The sequence below is a fragment of the Camponotus vicinus genome, unplaced genomic scaffold, assembly GCF_025532165.1.
Source record: "Camponotus vicinus isolate PSW18456_S1 unplaced genomic scaffold, iyCamVici1.0 SCAF_4, whole genome shotgun sequence".
NCBI lineage: Eukaryota > Metazoa > Arthropoda > Insecta > Hymenoptera > Formicidae > Camponotus > Camponotus vicinus.
This window is the reverse complement of record NW_028141976.1, coordinates 10860110-10877111: the sequence shown is the minus strand read 5'-3', so window position 1 is coordinate 10877111 and position 17002 is coordinate 10860110. Positions and strand designations below refer to the sequence as shown.

At 33.9% G+C, this 17002-nt stretch overlaps 1 protein-coding gene across 4 annotated transcripts in view; it reads right to left on the bottom strand.

Annotated features, from left to right (window-relative positions):
- LOC145970019 (neo-calmodulin) overlaps positions 1-17002 on the bottom strand; it is a 62141-nt gene that overhangs the window by 13113 nt on the left and 32026 nt on the right. For 2 of the 4 annotated variants that reach the window (XM_083096392.1, XM_083096391.1), the window contains exons 2-6: positions 5675-5914; positions 1903-1936; positions 624-725; positions 395-530; positions 114-262 (exon numbers count right to left, since the gene is read on the bottom strand). In XM_083096392.1, coding sequence (XP_082952518.1) covers positions 114-262; positions 395-530; positions 624-725; positions 1903-1936; positions 5675-5914 — 661 coding nt within the window. Of the gene's footprint in view, positions 1-113; positions 263-394; positions 531-623; positions 726-1902; positions 1937-2644; positions 3567-5674; positions 5915-15995; positions 16038-17002 lie in introns of those variants that run through there. The other 2 variants (XM_083096390.1, XM_083096393.1) reach the window with 2 other exon arrangements.

Here is a 17002-nt window from a genome sequence, read left to right as displayed (position 1 = left end):
TCATGTACTGCGGAAAGTTCAAATTCTCAAGTCTGCCAAAAGCGAGAAGGTTCGTATTCTGGATGTCGCTCAGAGAACTATCTCCAAATATTATATTAACGAAACTGCATTACCTTCGTAATTGACCATTCCATCGCCGTCCCCATCCGCCTCCTTAATCATGTCGTCGACTTCCTCCTCGGACAGCTTCTCACCGAGATTCGTCATTACATGTCGGAGTTCCTTGGAGGAGATTAATCCATCGTTATTCTTGTCGAACACTCTGAAACGAAAGAAAACTTACAAGGTTGTACCGAGTTACAGTTTGCACTTATCTATATTTTAAGAGCACAATTTTCCGTTCCGAAACGTTCTTTCAATGCGACGCAATGACAATCGAGGAAGAGCTCGTTACCGGAACGCTTCGCGAAGTTCGTCCTCCCCATCGGCACCCTTCATCTTCTTCGACATCATTTGCAGGAATTCGTTAAACTCAATGGTACCGTTCCCGTCTTGATCCACCTCATTCACCATGTCGCGTAGTTCCGTCTCTGAAAAGGAAGCGCGCGTTTCAGCGTCATTCCGGGGATTTGCGCACCCGGGAAAACGCACCCGAGATGCATTCAAACTTTTGAGTGACTCACCCGATGGTCTTTGACCGAGAGATCGCATAACAACCCCTAATTCCGCCATCGTAATCGTACCGTCCTCGTCTTTGTCGAAAAGCATGAATGCCTCTTTGAATTCTGAAATAATACAACTTTGCTGTTATCGCGCTGATATCTCGTTACTATACTCGAAACATAGTTATTGTTAATTGCATTACTGATTGAAGGAAATTTGCATCTTATTACGTGTCGAGTAATTGCTAATTACTAATCTTGATGTTTTGCAAATGTGCTTTATTGCTATTACTATAATATAATTTATTATTTCTATTAATTATGACGTATTTGAACGATTAATTTCGAATTAATCTCGAAAATCTCGCTATAAATCGTTTTACATGCAGTTTTGTAGATGATAATAATTGTACATAATAATTAAAAAAATTTTTTACGCGCGGTAGATTGTTCCTTTAATTATTATCTTAATTATTTTATAATTAAATAAAAAAGCATATTCATGAATTATCAGTACATCAATGAATTATCAATGAAAATATGTAATTATATATAAAATATATAATTATAAGATAATAATTAAATATATGAAAGTATAATTATCAATGAAAATGGATCAATCCGTGAAGTTTAGCATTTTTTTATATCCCTCTTATTTAACATATTACCATATGGCTAAGATTATAATCTATTATAACTAGAAAAAAATGTGAGCATTTGCAAAAAGTTAAATTGCAAGTTAAACATAATCGATAACATAGCGTGTCATGATAATATCATTATTATGATATGCATGAATCATGCATCAAATATTCATATTTCATGAGACTTTATTCGTTTCGATTATTTTTCAATAAAACAAATATCGTTATGTCTCTCTCAAGAGTCTCGAGTTTATTATTATCCTATCTTCGAAATTATCTTTGACACTTTTAATTTCACTGATTCGGCATTCATATAATAGAAAAATAGGAGAAATGGCTGCCAATTGGCAGATACTTGGACCACAATCCATAATGATTATCTCTATGATGTTCACGCAATAATTTTTATTACTTTTTCATTAATAAAATAAATAAATAGATAATAAAATTAATGTATAGATACAATAATTTAGAAAAAAAGATATTAATTTTCAAACTTAATTATTATTACTGTAAAGAGTATCTTGTTAAAGAATAAAAATTTTAGAAAATTGTAATAATCTTAAAATCGGATACGATTATTACTTATTGCAATTAATTTTTATAATCTAGCTAATTATGATTAATGAATTATCTACATAATCGTGCCAACTCACCTGCCACCTGATCTTCTGTGAGTCCATACTCGGACTGAAACAGAGAAAAAAAACAAACTGTACTCATTTCGTACACACATAGTGCATTTCCACCCGTTCTTCATGTTACGTTTACATAATATACATAGTTTACATTAGTAAAGACGCCAAGCGGCGTCTAGAGAACTCGTCTCCTGTTGGCGAACGACCTTGCTCTATAACTACTATCTGCTCTCTCTCGTACAAAATATACAGGGAAGATACCGAGGCAAATTTTTGGCAAAATGCCCGAGACGTCCGAAACTCCGACGCGCTCGCGACGGGAGGTCATGTGTAATGAATTATTAATAATAAAGTGTCGCACACATACAAATGTCGTAGTAAATCTCGTGACGAAACGACGCATTCTATCTCATTGAGATGACCTCGTAATTTCGAAATCTTTCCTTCTCATGTTTAATCTGAATCCTATCCAAAGAAATTATATTTCTTTCCATTCAATTGTCTAATTTGACAATTTATCATGCTAGTCGAAATAGTTTCGCGATTTTTGCAAATCGAAATCTTTCTTCTCTACATCACATACATTTAAATCTGATTTATTATTCAAAAAAATTTATACGTATTTTTTTTTCATTTACATTCAATAATTTGATAATCAATCCGTTATACTAGTCGAGATGGCCTCGCGATTTCTGTAAATCGAAATCTTTCTGCAAATTCTTATTCCTCAAAGAAATTTGTATTTTTTTTTTCTACTTACACTCAATTGTCTAATTTGACAATCTATCGTGCTAGTCAATCTACGCAGTTGTCCGTAGGCGTGCGAGTATCTCTTTTCTGTTTCCGCCATGATTTATTGTTGTCACGTCAGGCGACGTATGCCGGAAGGAGAGGGCTGTACGACGAGATTTACAGCGAGATATATTAACTTGAGATTTCGAGTTGACGTGTCTGCGTCTCGTTATCGTCGTATCGACATCTCGTTTCCATTACGAACGCGCGACGTTTCCATCCGTAAAAAAGAAAGAAAAGCCGCACTTTTATGCGCTTTCTCTCTCTCTCTCTCTAGAGAAGGAAATCGACATACATTCGCGGCGCGATAAATCCGTTGGAAGCTGCTCGGGAAGTCCAACCAATATTTATCGACTACGAGCTCTCCCAAGGTCATTGCTGGTGCCGAATAAGAAAGAGAAGGATTCCTTCAGCTTTTCGTCGCCGTCATCGATCTCACGATTACTTTTACCCGAATGGATAAGATCGAAGAGGATATTTTGGAAAGACCAAGTGATGTTAAGCTCGTCGTTTCCTCGGCTAAATGAAACGTCGAAGATGCCGGATCAAGCGAAATTCCATGGTAATCACACGGACGACACTATTCGAGAATGTAATATTGCTCGCGAATGTGACTAAAAATAGCCGATGCGCGACGTATAGTAAATAGAATAGCTTCAAAGTATGTGGATCTTCACGTTCTTCGTAAAGTATACATGTACTCTTGGATCCCCCGGTGAACGTGCCATCGACTTCGCTTTCTTCCTCGTCGCACACGTTTACTTTACGCGCGAAGTTCGGGAAAAAGACCAAGACTAGCTGCCACAACTCTCGAACACTCGGACGCAAACGACGTTCGCTCGATGACAAAATCTCGTATATGTTCGAGACTTTGGCAACCTTAGTCTGTTTTTAACTACCAGGTCCCCTCTATCGGACTATCGGACGCCAGGTGACCATTTTCCCCTCCACCGACGTCGCACATAAACAGATACTTTGCTCGCTTATGTCACGTTCGCTTGTTGGTGACGATGAAAACAAAAACTTTCGAAAATCACTATGTTATCTTTTAATCAAAATATATACTTTTAATTATATGAAATATACCCTTTTCACAATTCAAAAAAGAGAGAGAGAGAGAGAGAGAGAAATTTCTTTAATATTTCAAAATTCATATTTATATTTTTCGCGTTTGTTGAACACATCTTATATAAAATATAATACATAAACATGTATATTCGAATATTTTACAAATCGACTTGACGAAAGTAATAAAAATAAAGTGTAAAATTCATAATAAAAAATATAAAAAATTAGATATACGATTATCTGAATATTTTCAAAATTTAACTCTCTCCGCAAAAATAAAATTATTATAGACTACTAGAAAAATATAATACTATATATACTACTATCAAAATATATCTTATGAATGGACATAAAATAGACACATACGAGGCTGCCAAGAATCTCGTTCAAAGAGGTAATCCTAAAATAAAACAATGTGATCGAGGAACCGTCTCTAATTACGTCGAATTAGACGGAATGTTTATTTTTCTTCGGTGTATCTTGACTACACGACGTATACATTAGCCGAATAAGAGTAACTTATCGAATCGCTCATCGCGTATTCAACTGGGTCAGATCATATTTATTACTAATGTGCACGCATTACGCGAAGAGCACGCTAACTTGACAAAGATGATTCGTATCACGATTCGATCGATAATTGCGTTTGCTTCCAAGAACAGAAATATAATTAGGCCTTCTCACGCAAATCGTCTAGGAAAATAATGTGAATGACCTTAAAATGCGGACAAATGACTAAAATTAGCTAATCTCTCTTTCTTTTTCTCGTACTTGATATTTCTATTTAGGTTGATTTTAATATCGAAATATCCGAGAAAATCTCCTTCATTTTATTTTTAATAATAAAATTTCTGACGAGAGATTTCTTGGAGATAATTTTTAGGGAAAGTCCCAAGTATCATTTGTGAAATGTGAAATGATCGGCAATATGATAATTAAATAGATTAAAAAATTCCCTGATAAAGTCTACTGAATTTAAACGAAGAAGTTTAATTATTTATATAATCGCAGAAATTTTCAATTTATGAAAACAACTCTCTTTACAATTGGTTTTAATTTTTAAAAAGTCAATATTTTATTCAAGTAAGAAATCAAATGGATCAAAAAAAATTTTGCGCACTTTTATATGATATCGATAAGAATTAAAACAGAGAAAATCATAAACTGGAAAAGTCTAATTTTAATGAAATTTTATACATATATAGAGAGGATATATATATATATACATATATATAGAGAGAGAGAGAGATGAATTTAGAAATTTTCAGTGTGTTGCGACTATAGACGTATAATATATAGACCGCGAGTTCCCACTCTCTCCTTTGTTTCAAAAACGTCAAATTTGAGAAAGAGAGAGCTTATTTTCATGGTAGTTTCTTCTTTGTCTAATGACGCGTGGTGGGGGAAAGAAATCGATCAAGACATACGTCAAATGCAGTGGTCATATTAAATTTTTGCCCCACTCTTGTTATTGATAGACAAAGAAACTAACACCACGAAAGCATGTTGTCTCCTTCTAAAATTTGTTCAATTTTTTAGAACGCGAAGTCTATGTATTCTACGTCTATGGTTGCGACCTAAAAAGACTAAAGGATGAAATCATGTAGAACGATTTTTTGCTTCTATCGATTTTTTCAAAATTATTCAAGATATAAAAAATGTTTTACACAAAAGTCAAATGGTAAGAATATCTTTATTTAATTAATATTAATAAAATAATTTTTTTCAAAAATTTTTGAATCATTTTTGGACCGAAAATTTCTAAAGTCATCTATTTATCTCTCCCTCATATGTGTATAAAATTTCATCAAAATTAGAATTTTTCAGTTCGCGAGATTTCCTTGTAAGGGTTATAATAATCGGTCAGAAGGAACTAGAGCATGAATTAGAAGAGAATTCCAATTTTAAAAATGAAATAAAATTCTCTCACCAGATTGATGGTAACGATGAGATCGTACTGTTGCCGCTGCCCCTTCTTCTTGTTTTTGCCGGTCTTTACGGAGCCTTTGGGTGTCACTTTCACTTGGCCTTTCTGAGCTGTCGGCTTCTGGGCCGGCTTCGCCGCGCCCTTAGTGCCTGGTGCGACCTTTTGACCAGCCGCCGGCGCCTTCTGACCGGAAGCACCTTTTTGATTTACATGACCCACGCCATCCGCCGGTTTGTTGCGTGCCTACAGTCCAAGAGACAAGATCTCTATTAGTCGTTAATATACGGTGGATTTTCTCGAAGAAAATAAGTTCCAAAAGATGGAGACAGAATATTATCATGTTTATGATGCATAATATTGCAAAGTTTATTTTTTTATCTCTTTCTATTTGCTACATTTAAAAATTTTGCAAACCAACAATTTATTGACAACTGTAACATTTTTGTCAAATAGCAAATTTTATTTGAAATTTATGATTAAAATTATTACCGTAATTTTCATATATTTTTAATATTTCCGAAAATATATGTATAATAATTGACAGTAAAATTCGATACACCTAAATCCTTTATACATACATCACGTTTCATGCTATTTTTATATATGTATACTATTATTATAATTAATACTTTTATTTTAGATATTATTATAATTAATATTTTTATTTTAGATTATTCAAAATCATCGCGTCGACTTGGCACACGTTAAAATTGATTAAACGTTAATTTGCGTCTATATCTCGTGGGTGGAGATCTATGGACTGCTCGAAAAATGGAAAAAATAGATTCTGTCAATAGAATCGCGTGTTTTAACGAGATGCGGAGAGTTTGTTGACCAATCTGCCAATAAGAGAATTCGTTTAAATTAAGACTCGAGTCGTGCGACTATCAATGTTTGGTATTAGACGGTCTAAAAATAACCTTTCAATTAATAATTGAATGAAGAACTGCATGTACTTTGCGTGGGCGAATGTCGACGAGATAATTATAGATCTATCCGGTGTGATCTTGACGGCGTCTATGACCCGTGCACATTAATTACGCATCGCGCGAGAGTATAATTTAATTCGAGATGTGTTTCAAGCTTACAATAATTCTACGGAGATTCTATCGTCACGTTCTACTACAACAGTTCTCGATATACTTACGTTTTCGAGACATCGTTTGTAGATCACCTGTACAGACGGCTTCCCCCCATTCTCAGATATATTTTTAACATATTTTATTATTTTAACATAAATTCATACTGCGGGATAATTTTGTTCGCTAAAGTATAAATTTTTGGAATTAAAAATATTGCAAGATAGATTTTTAAAATTATATCATTTTTCAATTTATTTATTACAATCAATTCATAGCAACATGTTTATACTAGCGCATAATTTGCATAATTGTCAAAATGCATTCTCTAGTATACAGGGTGACCCATTTTAACTTAGGCAGCCAAATAACTCGAAAAATAAGCAAGATAGAGAAAAATGTTTTAGACAAAAGTTGTATGGTTTCGAGGGGGCCATAAGATGGTATCATTGGTTTGACCTTGAAGAGTCATTTGAAGGTCACGTGAAGGTCACTTCAATTTTTTTAAATGGAATACCCTATATATTTTTGTACATTCTTGTAGCTTATTTCGAGAGCTTTCCAAAACACTATAATTAAGTACCTTTCCGTTAAGTACTTTTTGAGTTATGATGCTTGAAATAATTTCTTAATTTTACATAAACCGTAAAATATCTTGTAAAATATTCATTTTTCGATTATCTTACCTTAATACTTTTATGTACAAAATAATGAGAGGAATCAATTGGTGTAAAGAAAACACATAGTTGTTTTTAAGAAAAAATATGGAATTGTTAATTGCAAAATTACATATTTTTTCTTCGAAACAACTATGTGTTTTCTTTACACCAATTGATTCCTCTCATTATTTTCTACATAAAACTATTAAGGTAAGGTAATCGAAAAATGAATATTTTACAAGATATTTTACGGTTTATGTAAAATTAAGAAATTATTTCAAGCCTCATAACTCAAAAAGTACTTAACGAAAATGTACTTAATTATAGTGTTTTGGAAAGCTCTCGAGATGAGCTACAAGAATGTACAAAAATATATAGGATGTTCCATTTAAAAAAATTGAAGTGACCTTCACGTGACCTTCAAATGACTCTTCAAGGTCAAACCAATGATACCATCTTATGGCCCCCTCAAAACCATACAACTTTTGTCTAAAACATTTTTCTCTATCTTGCTTATTTTTCGAGTTATTTGGCTGCCTAAGTTAAAATGGGTCACCCTGTATAAAGTATAGCAAGCCATCGAAATAGAGTAAGCGAAAAGTGAAAAATAATTTATTATAAATAGACATTTTCTTATTCATAGACTAATTCTAGATTTATATGATCTATTCTATGCTATGATAATATAAATATGTAAAATATGTAACCATACACGATCAAAATAAATCGAATTATAATATACGACTAATAGCGCATTCCTTATAAATAAAGCAGTAATGCACCAACAATGACCGTGGAGCTATGTAAATATACCTTTGAGACATAAAGCCAGATTTAAATCCTTAATAATAAAATAATGCAAATTGTATATGTAAAATGTCATATCTCAATATGGATTTCTGTGCCAGACACTTTAGAGTTTTATTGATTGTCTTAATTGAATCTAGTAGTATATTTTATATCTTTATAATAAAGTTTTACAGTAAGTTCCTAAAATAAAATTTAGATATAATCCTAATTTACAGCATTTCAAATGAGATATTTTTAAATATATTTATAAAAAAAAACTTTATATAAATCACTCATATTTAATAGAGAAATAAAATATGTGTTAATTTCAATAAAATTAACTTATTCTCTATATGAGGCAAGAGATGAATGAAACTAAACTGTCTCAAAATCACGCCTAAAAATTACGCGAAGCCTCGTACGAGCAATTTTTAAACCATATGTTTAACTGTATTTTTTTCATATAAAATCGTCGCTACGAGCAATTTATATTAGGAGCATTACGTCATTCCGATACCGTGATTATTTTATTTGTCAATAATTAAGTTTTTGTACCAACAAGTGTTAACACATAAAGCTCAGGGAGGATAGCTACGAACGCTCCCTTCTCCGTTACATTCTCCCGTTTTGGGATGTAACAGTCTGTATATTTCCGGGGTCACCGTTGTCGCGCGAGAGAATCGTACGGAAACGTGGAAAATGGTCGGTACATCGATCGGACTGGGCGTACGTTAAGCGCGATCGTTCGTTGCGCATGCGACGCTACTAAACGGATCGATCGCGCGGCCGTGTATCAAAAGTATATCAAAACAAATGCGGAAACCCCCGTATCATTTGACGGGACACTTGCGCGTTTATTGCACGCAATCAGGCGACGCTTTATCGAGGGAAAAATCTCTAATGATGCAAATTATCGGTACACATACACGCAGACTCACACACGTAAAATCGCGCATGTAATTCCGTGTACGCATGTGTGCATCGTACACTTTTTTCTCATCCTTTCGACCATTTCATTGCATCTCAGGCGCAAGCGTGCGTTTCCGGGAGATTCAGCTACAACTCGGTTAGTTATAAAAGTATGCATCTCAGAAATGAATAAAATAATATATTTATAAAATAGAAAATATAGAAATATTTACATAAAAATTATTTCTTTCGTATATTATACAAATGGTCAATAATAATAATAATAATAATGCAGTTGTATGTCAATTAAAATTTCATTTGAAATGTTTATAATTTCATGATGAGAAAATAGATATTTCAATACACATTTCTCGTTAGAAATTTTAGATATTCAAAGTCGTTATTTTTTCTATTATATATAGGTAATAAAATATTTGAAAATATCATTTTCATGAGTTTATATTTTCATTCTAAACATTCCATACATTTTCTGTCTCTGTTAGATCCGTTCTTATGTTTTCTTGAATCACATAATTGTTTTCGTAAAGACGCTTGTTTTGCAATTTCTTTTGATTATTTTCCTTACTGTATAATTTGGAACAACATTTAAAATTTGAAATTATCTCTCAATGCAATTTGTAGAATTTTAAATATTTCAAATAAAAGCTTTTTATTATTTTTTTATTATTTAAATTAATATTTTAATTAATATCAAAATTATATTGCTCTTTCAAATATATTTCTTATCATTCTGGAAAATAAAACTTTCAAGTAATATTTTAAAACGAAACTATTTAAATAAAATGATTAATAATCTTTATATAAAATATAATTATCTCCGGTGTCAACGCACACTTCCGTGTTGTTTTAATTAAATAAACATTTTTAATAAAATACTGTAAACGTTTTTAACGAATATTAATATAAATTTTAATGAAATAAAATAATCAAATAAATCTTCATTTTAATGAAATAATTCGTTTGTTGGGCTATTTTCAAAGTTTGCCGAATATTAATGTGTATAAATTTCAAAAAGATAAATAGCGCTTTAGTAAAATGATATATTTCTATTTGCTTCAATTTGACTTCTGTGAGATTTATACAAACATAATAGACATTTTTCTAGTCAATGTAACTTTGCGCTATATCTATATTACTTATCTGTATAATTGTACATACGCGAAATGTGTATTAGAGACACGGTGTATAAATTGTATCGCTAAGATGGTCAGTTTTAAAATCAAATTGCTGTTTAAGACGAGCATTCTCAAACTTTCCTTGGAGCTGCTTTCGCACGGACTTACATGACGTTTTACAATCTTCGTGTATAGCCGCGTGTACGTCATTCCGAGATGTACCCATCTTTTTAATCAAAAACTAAAAAGAATATATCGCGACAATTTGCGACAAGTGGCACTCGATTTGTTAAAGCTCGAAACCACTCGACCACCTCTCTTGTACACTCGTTGCTGCGTAAAAGCGGTGCTTGTAAAAGCTCATTTTTTTCCACTCTCTCTCTCTCTCTCTCTCTATCTCTCTCAAGGGTGTGCTCGCAGTAGGTATGTACGTCCCGGGAGAAAATTAATAACGATCGCTAATGGGCGCTTACGAAAGTTCCGCGGTGGCGGACGGGGTGCGGGGGAGGATGACTTACTTTCGTCCGGTCGATTAGATCGGATAGCGCGCGTGCATCGTGCCCATTTATCGTCTACACTATGGCATAGTGTGCCGGTTACGTATGTGTGTTAAATTGCGATCGCGGAAATGCGGATTTAGGTCGCTAACTGCGGGCGCTTTACATTACGGATTATCGCGACCAAGGGCCTCTGATTAAAGCCGACCGATGTCCTAAACAGACTTCCGGTACGACGTGATTGCTTATCGTTAATCTAGATGTACGTAAAGTTCTGTAACGTGTGCGGAGATTGAATTATGTTACGCCAGAAACGCTTGGAATAAATTGCGAAAGTAATTTAATAAAAACTGCAAATTTAATAAAAAATATTAAGCGTTGTGGAAATAAAAGACGAATAATTACTAGTTTATTTGCACAAAAACATGAAAGTACAGAGTGTAAAAATTATTGCATTTTCAATTTTTATACATGTATATATCGTCAATTTCATAATTAATTTGTGCTTAGTTTTTCAAACGAGTACATTTTGAAACAAGATGTGTATTAACGCTGTTGATAGAGCAATAAATAATAATTGATCTTTGAGCTTTATTAGATTGTAATCGTCAATTAGTCACGTTAATAAGTTTCCAATATTATCGAATATTTATGCAAATAATATTTTCAATAAACGTCGATCCGAATATAATTGTCTTTAAAATACTGCAAAATTCGTAGAAACAAATCGCTACGGCGAAAAGTTTTTAACGAGTACTTATAAAGCTATTCATCACGAACTTGTTTCCGTCATCTTGATATCCCGCACCCAATTAGATGAGATCTCGAGTACACTTGTATACACATCAACGAACGTGAGTTTTGTAACACTGTTGTAGACTTGAAAAATGACTTTGGCAAACTTTTTTTAGGCCACAGGATATAGCTAGTCTATTTTTTTCAAAGAGAAAAGAATCGCATAAAGCGAATTCGCGTGCTGCGTGCACGTTGTGTGGAACTTTATCTAGATCGTTGCCTTTTTAGGTAACGTTACATGTCCTGGGTATGCCATTTATTCTTTCGCAGCAATGCGGCTGACTTTATCTCACTGTATTATTATTTTCTCGAAAAGAGTGACAACAATACCGCAGGGACGAATACGCAAAATGTACTCGTAAAATATCATGAGAGATACACAGTTTATCTTATTCATATCTCTTATAGCCGAGAGAATATACCTTTTAAGTTATTAGTGTCATGATGTTTATATCACGAAGATACACATCTTGAAAAGAGAGTATGGTCTTTCCGTGCATAAAAAATGCAGTGTTTTCATTCAAAATAATATATTTGCTATTGTAGAATATCGCCATCAAGCAACAACTGACAATGGAATGTAATTGTATTGGCCACGGTCTTACATACAGGTCTGGAAACTCCGGTGGTGGGGGAGGTCTCACTTAGTGTGTCCGTTTTTTGGAAGTTCACGGCTTGCCTGCTAGGTTCGCTGCGATCTAGAAGTCATTTTAGACGTATGTTAGAGAGAGAACGACTACTGCCGTCTATCTCTGTCTCTCTCGCTCGTATTGCGACTTCTAGTCGAAAAACGGACACACTAAGTGAGACCTCCCCCACCACTAAAAAAGGCCTGAGTTTCCAGACCTGTATGTAAGACCGTGGTATTGGCACAAGTAGATAAGAGAACGCACTAAATAATTTTTATTTAGTTATAACTGGATTTCTCGATTTGTTGGCAACCTAGTTACTAGTTTTATTTGTGACAATCTTAACGTGATTTTTTTTATACATTCTCATGTATTAGTAAAGTATAGTTGTGTCGATAAAAAAGGTTACAATATTTGTTTCTTCCCTTCTTTTATCCTAAAAATATAAAATCGTATATAAATAGTCAATAATATCATATTTAACTGAATGTTTTTGTCAATTTAATTTAAAGACAATGTTTAACGATTTTTACAACTCAATTACGTAAAAATGTTTTAAAATTTTCTAAATATATATTATATTGAATTTTTTCCCAATTAGTTGACGAGGAGATCCTCACGAATATTTACATAAATGATTCTATTTGATACAGAATTTTTCGGTTTAATTTTGTCACTTCTTTGGCCGCATAATCTCATATACAAGTATTATACTGCGTTATTTCCCGTCTCGGCCATTTCACCCACTCAAGTTTTGCCCGAAGTCTTTGCGAGACACTGGAGCATCATAAACCAAGCAGACAACAATGGCGTTATTGTTGCGAAAATGTAACCAATCCATTAATTTTTTTTATATTCTCAATTAAAGCTCTTCAATATTCAATGTACAATGTTTTTGCAAACTATCTGTTTTTATCAATTTTGAACCATGATTTTTCATCACAACAATAATAAACATTTATTTTTAATAATAAAAATCAGTTAAGATAAATTATTACACAAATAATAATTACGATGAAATAAAATCAAATTTTGTAATCTTTATGCCCGTTTGAAAATAATCGGAAAAAATTGCACTAAACTGTGAATCTATAAAATTTCACTGGATATGTGTGGCCTAGATTTTCTAGATCGAATAAAGTTTCTCTACATGACAAGATTTATGAGAACGAATTGTAATTTCAGATCAGGATGACTAATCGAATTATAAGTATCGCAAAATGTATACGATACTTATTCTTCGCCCAATTTGTCATATCCAGAAATAATCGCATACGTAGCATACGTAGACCAATGCGTCCTTGGAGCGTGTCACTGACTTTCCGTGCAAGGTCTAGAACCGGATGATTAATAATTAAATAATGTAGCCGCGCTTCAGAGTGGTTGGCGAGGGCACTGCGGTCAAAGGCATCGATTCCTATCCTCGATTCTAAACCATATCCAACAAATTCGTCTTTGATATCCCGAGAATCGTTTCGTGACAATCTCTCGTTTAACGGACGTATTAATCTCCGCTGGCAAAGGGTGTTAAGGGTGCGCCAAATTTACGCGTTAGTCACGAGAGACCGTATGCTTTTCAAATCTCTGCTGGATGTCAATCTTTGTAATGAGAAGGACCTGATTTCAAAGGATAGATCTGATCGGTAAGGCTGAGCATGATTACTCTCCGGATAATCTCGATTTACTTTCGTTGCAATAGCTACGTTCAAATTAAAAAGAAAAGTAATTTAAAAGGTTATTCGCGACATAAAAGTTATTTAATGAGCACGATATTTTAAATAGTTTCTATAGCAGAGAATTTCGCATTAAGTTTTATAGTATTAATCCCCAAGATTTCTCCTTTATTCCGTGCTCTTCTCATTCTGCTTTCATAAATGCACTTTAGAAGTACAGGAATAATTTATGTTCGAACTCGCAAAAAGTGAGTAACGATTTTCGCCACGTATTCATCCCTTCGAAAAATAGTCCTTGACCTACGGTATTTACGAATTGCAAGCGGAAGCATCCGTGCAAAACTTTACGCTATTGAATTTTAAGCTAATGTACCACTCGTGACAACAATAGATGTAATTAAGTGAATGATCGCCATTATTTCACACTCGGTAATTTGGCGATGTAACCTGCATCGCTCGCATTAAACTTACGCTCATTATATTCTGTTTGTTTCCGCACACATTTTTCAATTTAAAAAATTTATCCCCTTTTCCATCCTAAAAAGAAATATTAAATTTCTTTATAATGGTATGAAATATATGTAAAATTTTAGACTCGTTATACAAGATATTTAAAATAAACGCGAGTAACGTGGAATAAAAATCTTTCGACGATATCCTGATTCATTAATTGAAGATTTGATGAAAAGACAATTGCAAGTTGCACATTTTTTAAATAATTTTTAACGATGGATAGAAATAAGTTGATAATGTCGATTTATATTTCCTTCTGAAATAAGCGATTCCTTCTTTATTCGATAAGCACCGAGTCATTCGCAAACATTTAAGGGACCAAATTATGCAACTGCGCATAAGAGATTGCTGCAATATTAAAGTCATAGCGTGTCAAGCGCGCGCGGTAAAACGTTAGCGCGATGTAAAGCGCGTTGATCGAGATAAAAGGGGTGAATAATTAGAACGGTGGAGCACGAAGGTATGCTTGAAAAAAAATGTCGCGGTTTCAACAAGGCCGAGTTGCATAAACGCGATCATTAGCAGATGGCATCCGACATTCGTGTCATCGAGCACCGAGACGAAGACAGCGCAAATTTTTCGACGAGCCTCTCTCCCTCCCTCCCTCTTTTTCCTCCCCGCGAGGGACATTTCTGGGGACATAATTACGGTCATCTATTTCAACCTGGCTCTTTCGCACGTGATATACTTATACTAGAGTTCCGTTCTCTCTCTCTTCCTGCGGAAACTTTGCGGAAGGAGAAAACAAGACGACAAGAAAGAATGCTACGTAAAAATACGAGGCATGCATTTCTACGCGTTCGCATCTGTCATCAGCAAAAATTATCAGCAGATGGACATGTGCGTGCCATGCGGTTACTCTCTACTTTTATTCTCAACCAATTTCAATTAATGACCAGTGTTGTGTCGCCGTTAAGCGATGTAATTGGCATGCATGCTAATCAAGATTATGCTCGAGCCCTTTACATTATTATCGTAAACATCATCGGAAACACGCCGCGAGAGACGACACGTCACAAGCGTTTCGTTCGTGGAGAAGATTGCGGGACCTAAATTCGAGATTCGCAACGGATTGTACGCAAACTATAAATAGAGGATCGACCGCTTTGAATATTATTGTTATTGTTTTGTTGTTATTATGTTATTATTATTTTGTTGCGGTAAAAGTTGCAGCTTTGCAAAAGAGATTCTTACTTAAGATTCGCGAGGAAGGTACTCTCCTCACGCATCACAGCCACGTCGGATTAAGACATGTCGGAAAATGAGAGAAATTACACAAAGCATACAAAGCCTTTTGTTCGCGCTACACGTCTGCCAATAAATAAGACACGGGAAAAGAATTGGACGATTTTTCATTCCTGACGTCGCAATCCAATTACGGCTACCAAGAGTAACGGACCAGGTATTCTAAATAAAATAATTTGTAAATTTACGCCCAACGTTTTAGCGAAATGCGCGTGCTCTACGCCTCTACGCATATGTGTATGTGTGGAGCGATGGTATCTATGTTTCTAAAAAAAATATGAGTGAATAAGTCATAAATAATTCACTAGATATCTAGCTAAATAGCTAGTAACTAATTTCTCAACTATATATGTATATATATATGTATATAGATCTGGATGTATATTATCTTGGTATGTACCTGGCTCAGGCTTCTAAAGCTACTTGTACTGGCGCTGCGAGCCTGCAAACACAAGTACAGTATAGGTCACCAATTACCACGCCACTAGGTGAAAAAGTATAGATAAAGGTATCGTATAAAAGAACATTGACAACGCTAGAGACGCGATGTGTTGGACTGACAGTGCGCAAGGGCGATTTATACGAAGGAACGTAAGTGACAATGCATTTCGCAAATGTCAGAATATACAAGTTACACGCTTGAGATGCGAACGACGCGTGGGCTGCAGAGAAATTCTTATATAGTATGCAATGTAAGTTAGTATGGCAAAAAATCTATTTCCAGCTAGAAGAGAATGGTAAAGTTCAAATTAAGATCTATCACTGATACCGACCGACTTCCTTGACACAATGACATTAAAACAGTCAAACACAATGGAATAAAATATTAAGAAAAAAAAGTTTTAAGAAATTACGTCATTGTATAAAAATAGCGTTTTATAAACTATTTTTAAAACTCGTTACATTAAAATAAAATTAATGGAAAGAATTGGCGCGCTTAAAGATTGAAGAATATTCAACGGAAAAAGTGTATCGGTTTTTATCCACGATTAATATACGCGTCATCAAATACACAATGTAGCATTAGAAGTGTCGCACACTGAGAACATAGTGTGAGTTACTAGCGTGTGTTACTTGTTTTGCATACATAATGATGTTTATCAAGAGACCTCAGTTTAATGTTATGTTGAGTCGACATCGAATTGTCAAATTATACAAATCACGTAATAGTAATTTCATCAGACTATCTGCTTTCTAACACGGATTGCTATTTAGCTCGCATGATTTCTGAGATATATCAAATCTCTGTTTCTAAATCACACGAAAAATTCGAATTTAATGTGTAAAAAAATATCGCTACATGAATAAAAACTTTATAATATCTAAAAATTAAATTGTGTTCGTTAATAAATTTTTTTTCGAAGTATGAGACAATAATTATCCACAATCTTATATTCCATTTCGAAA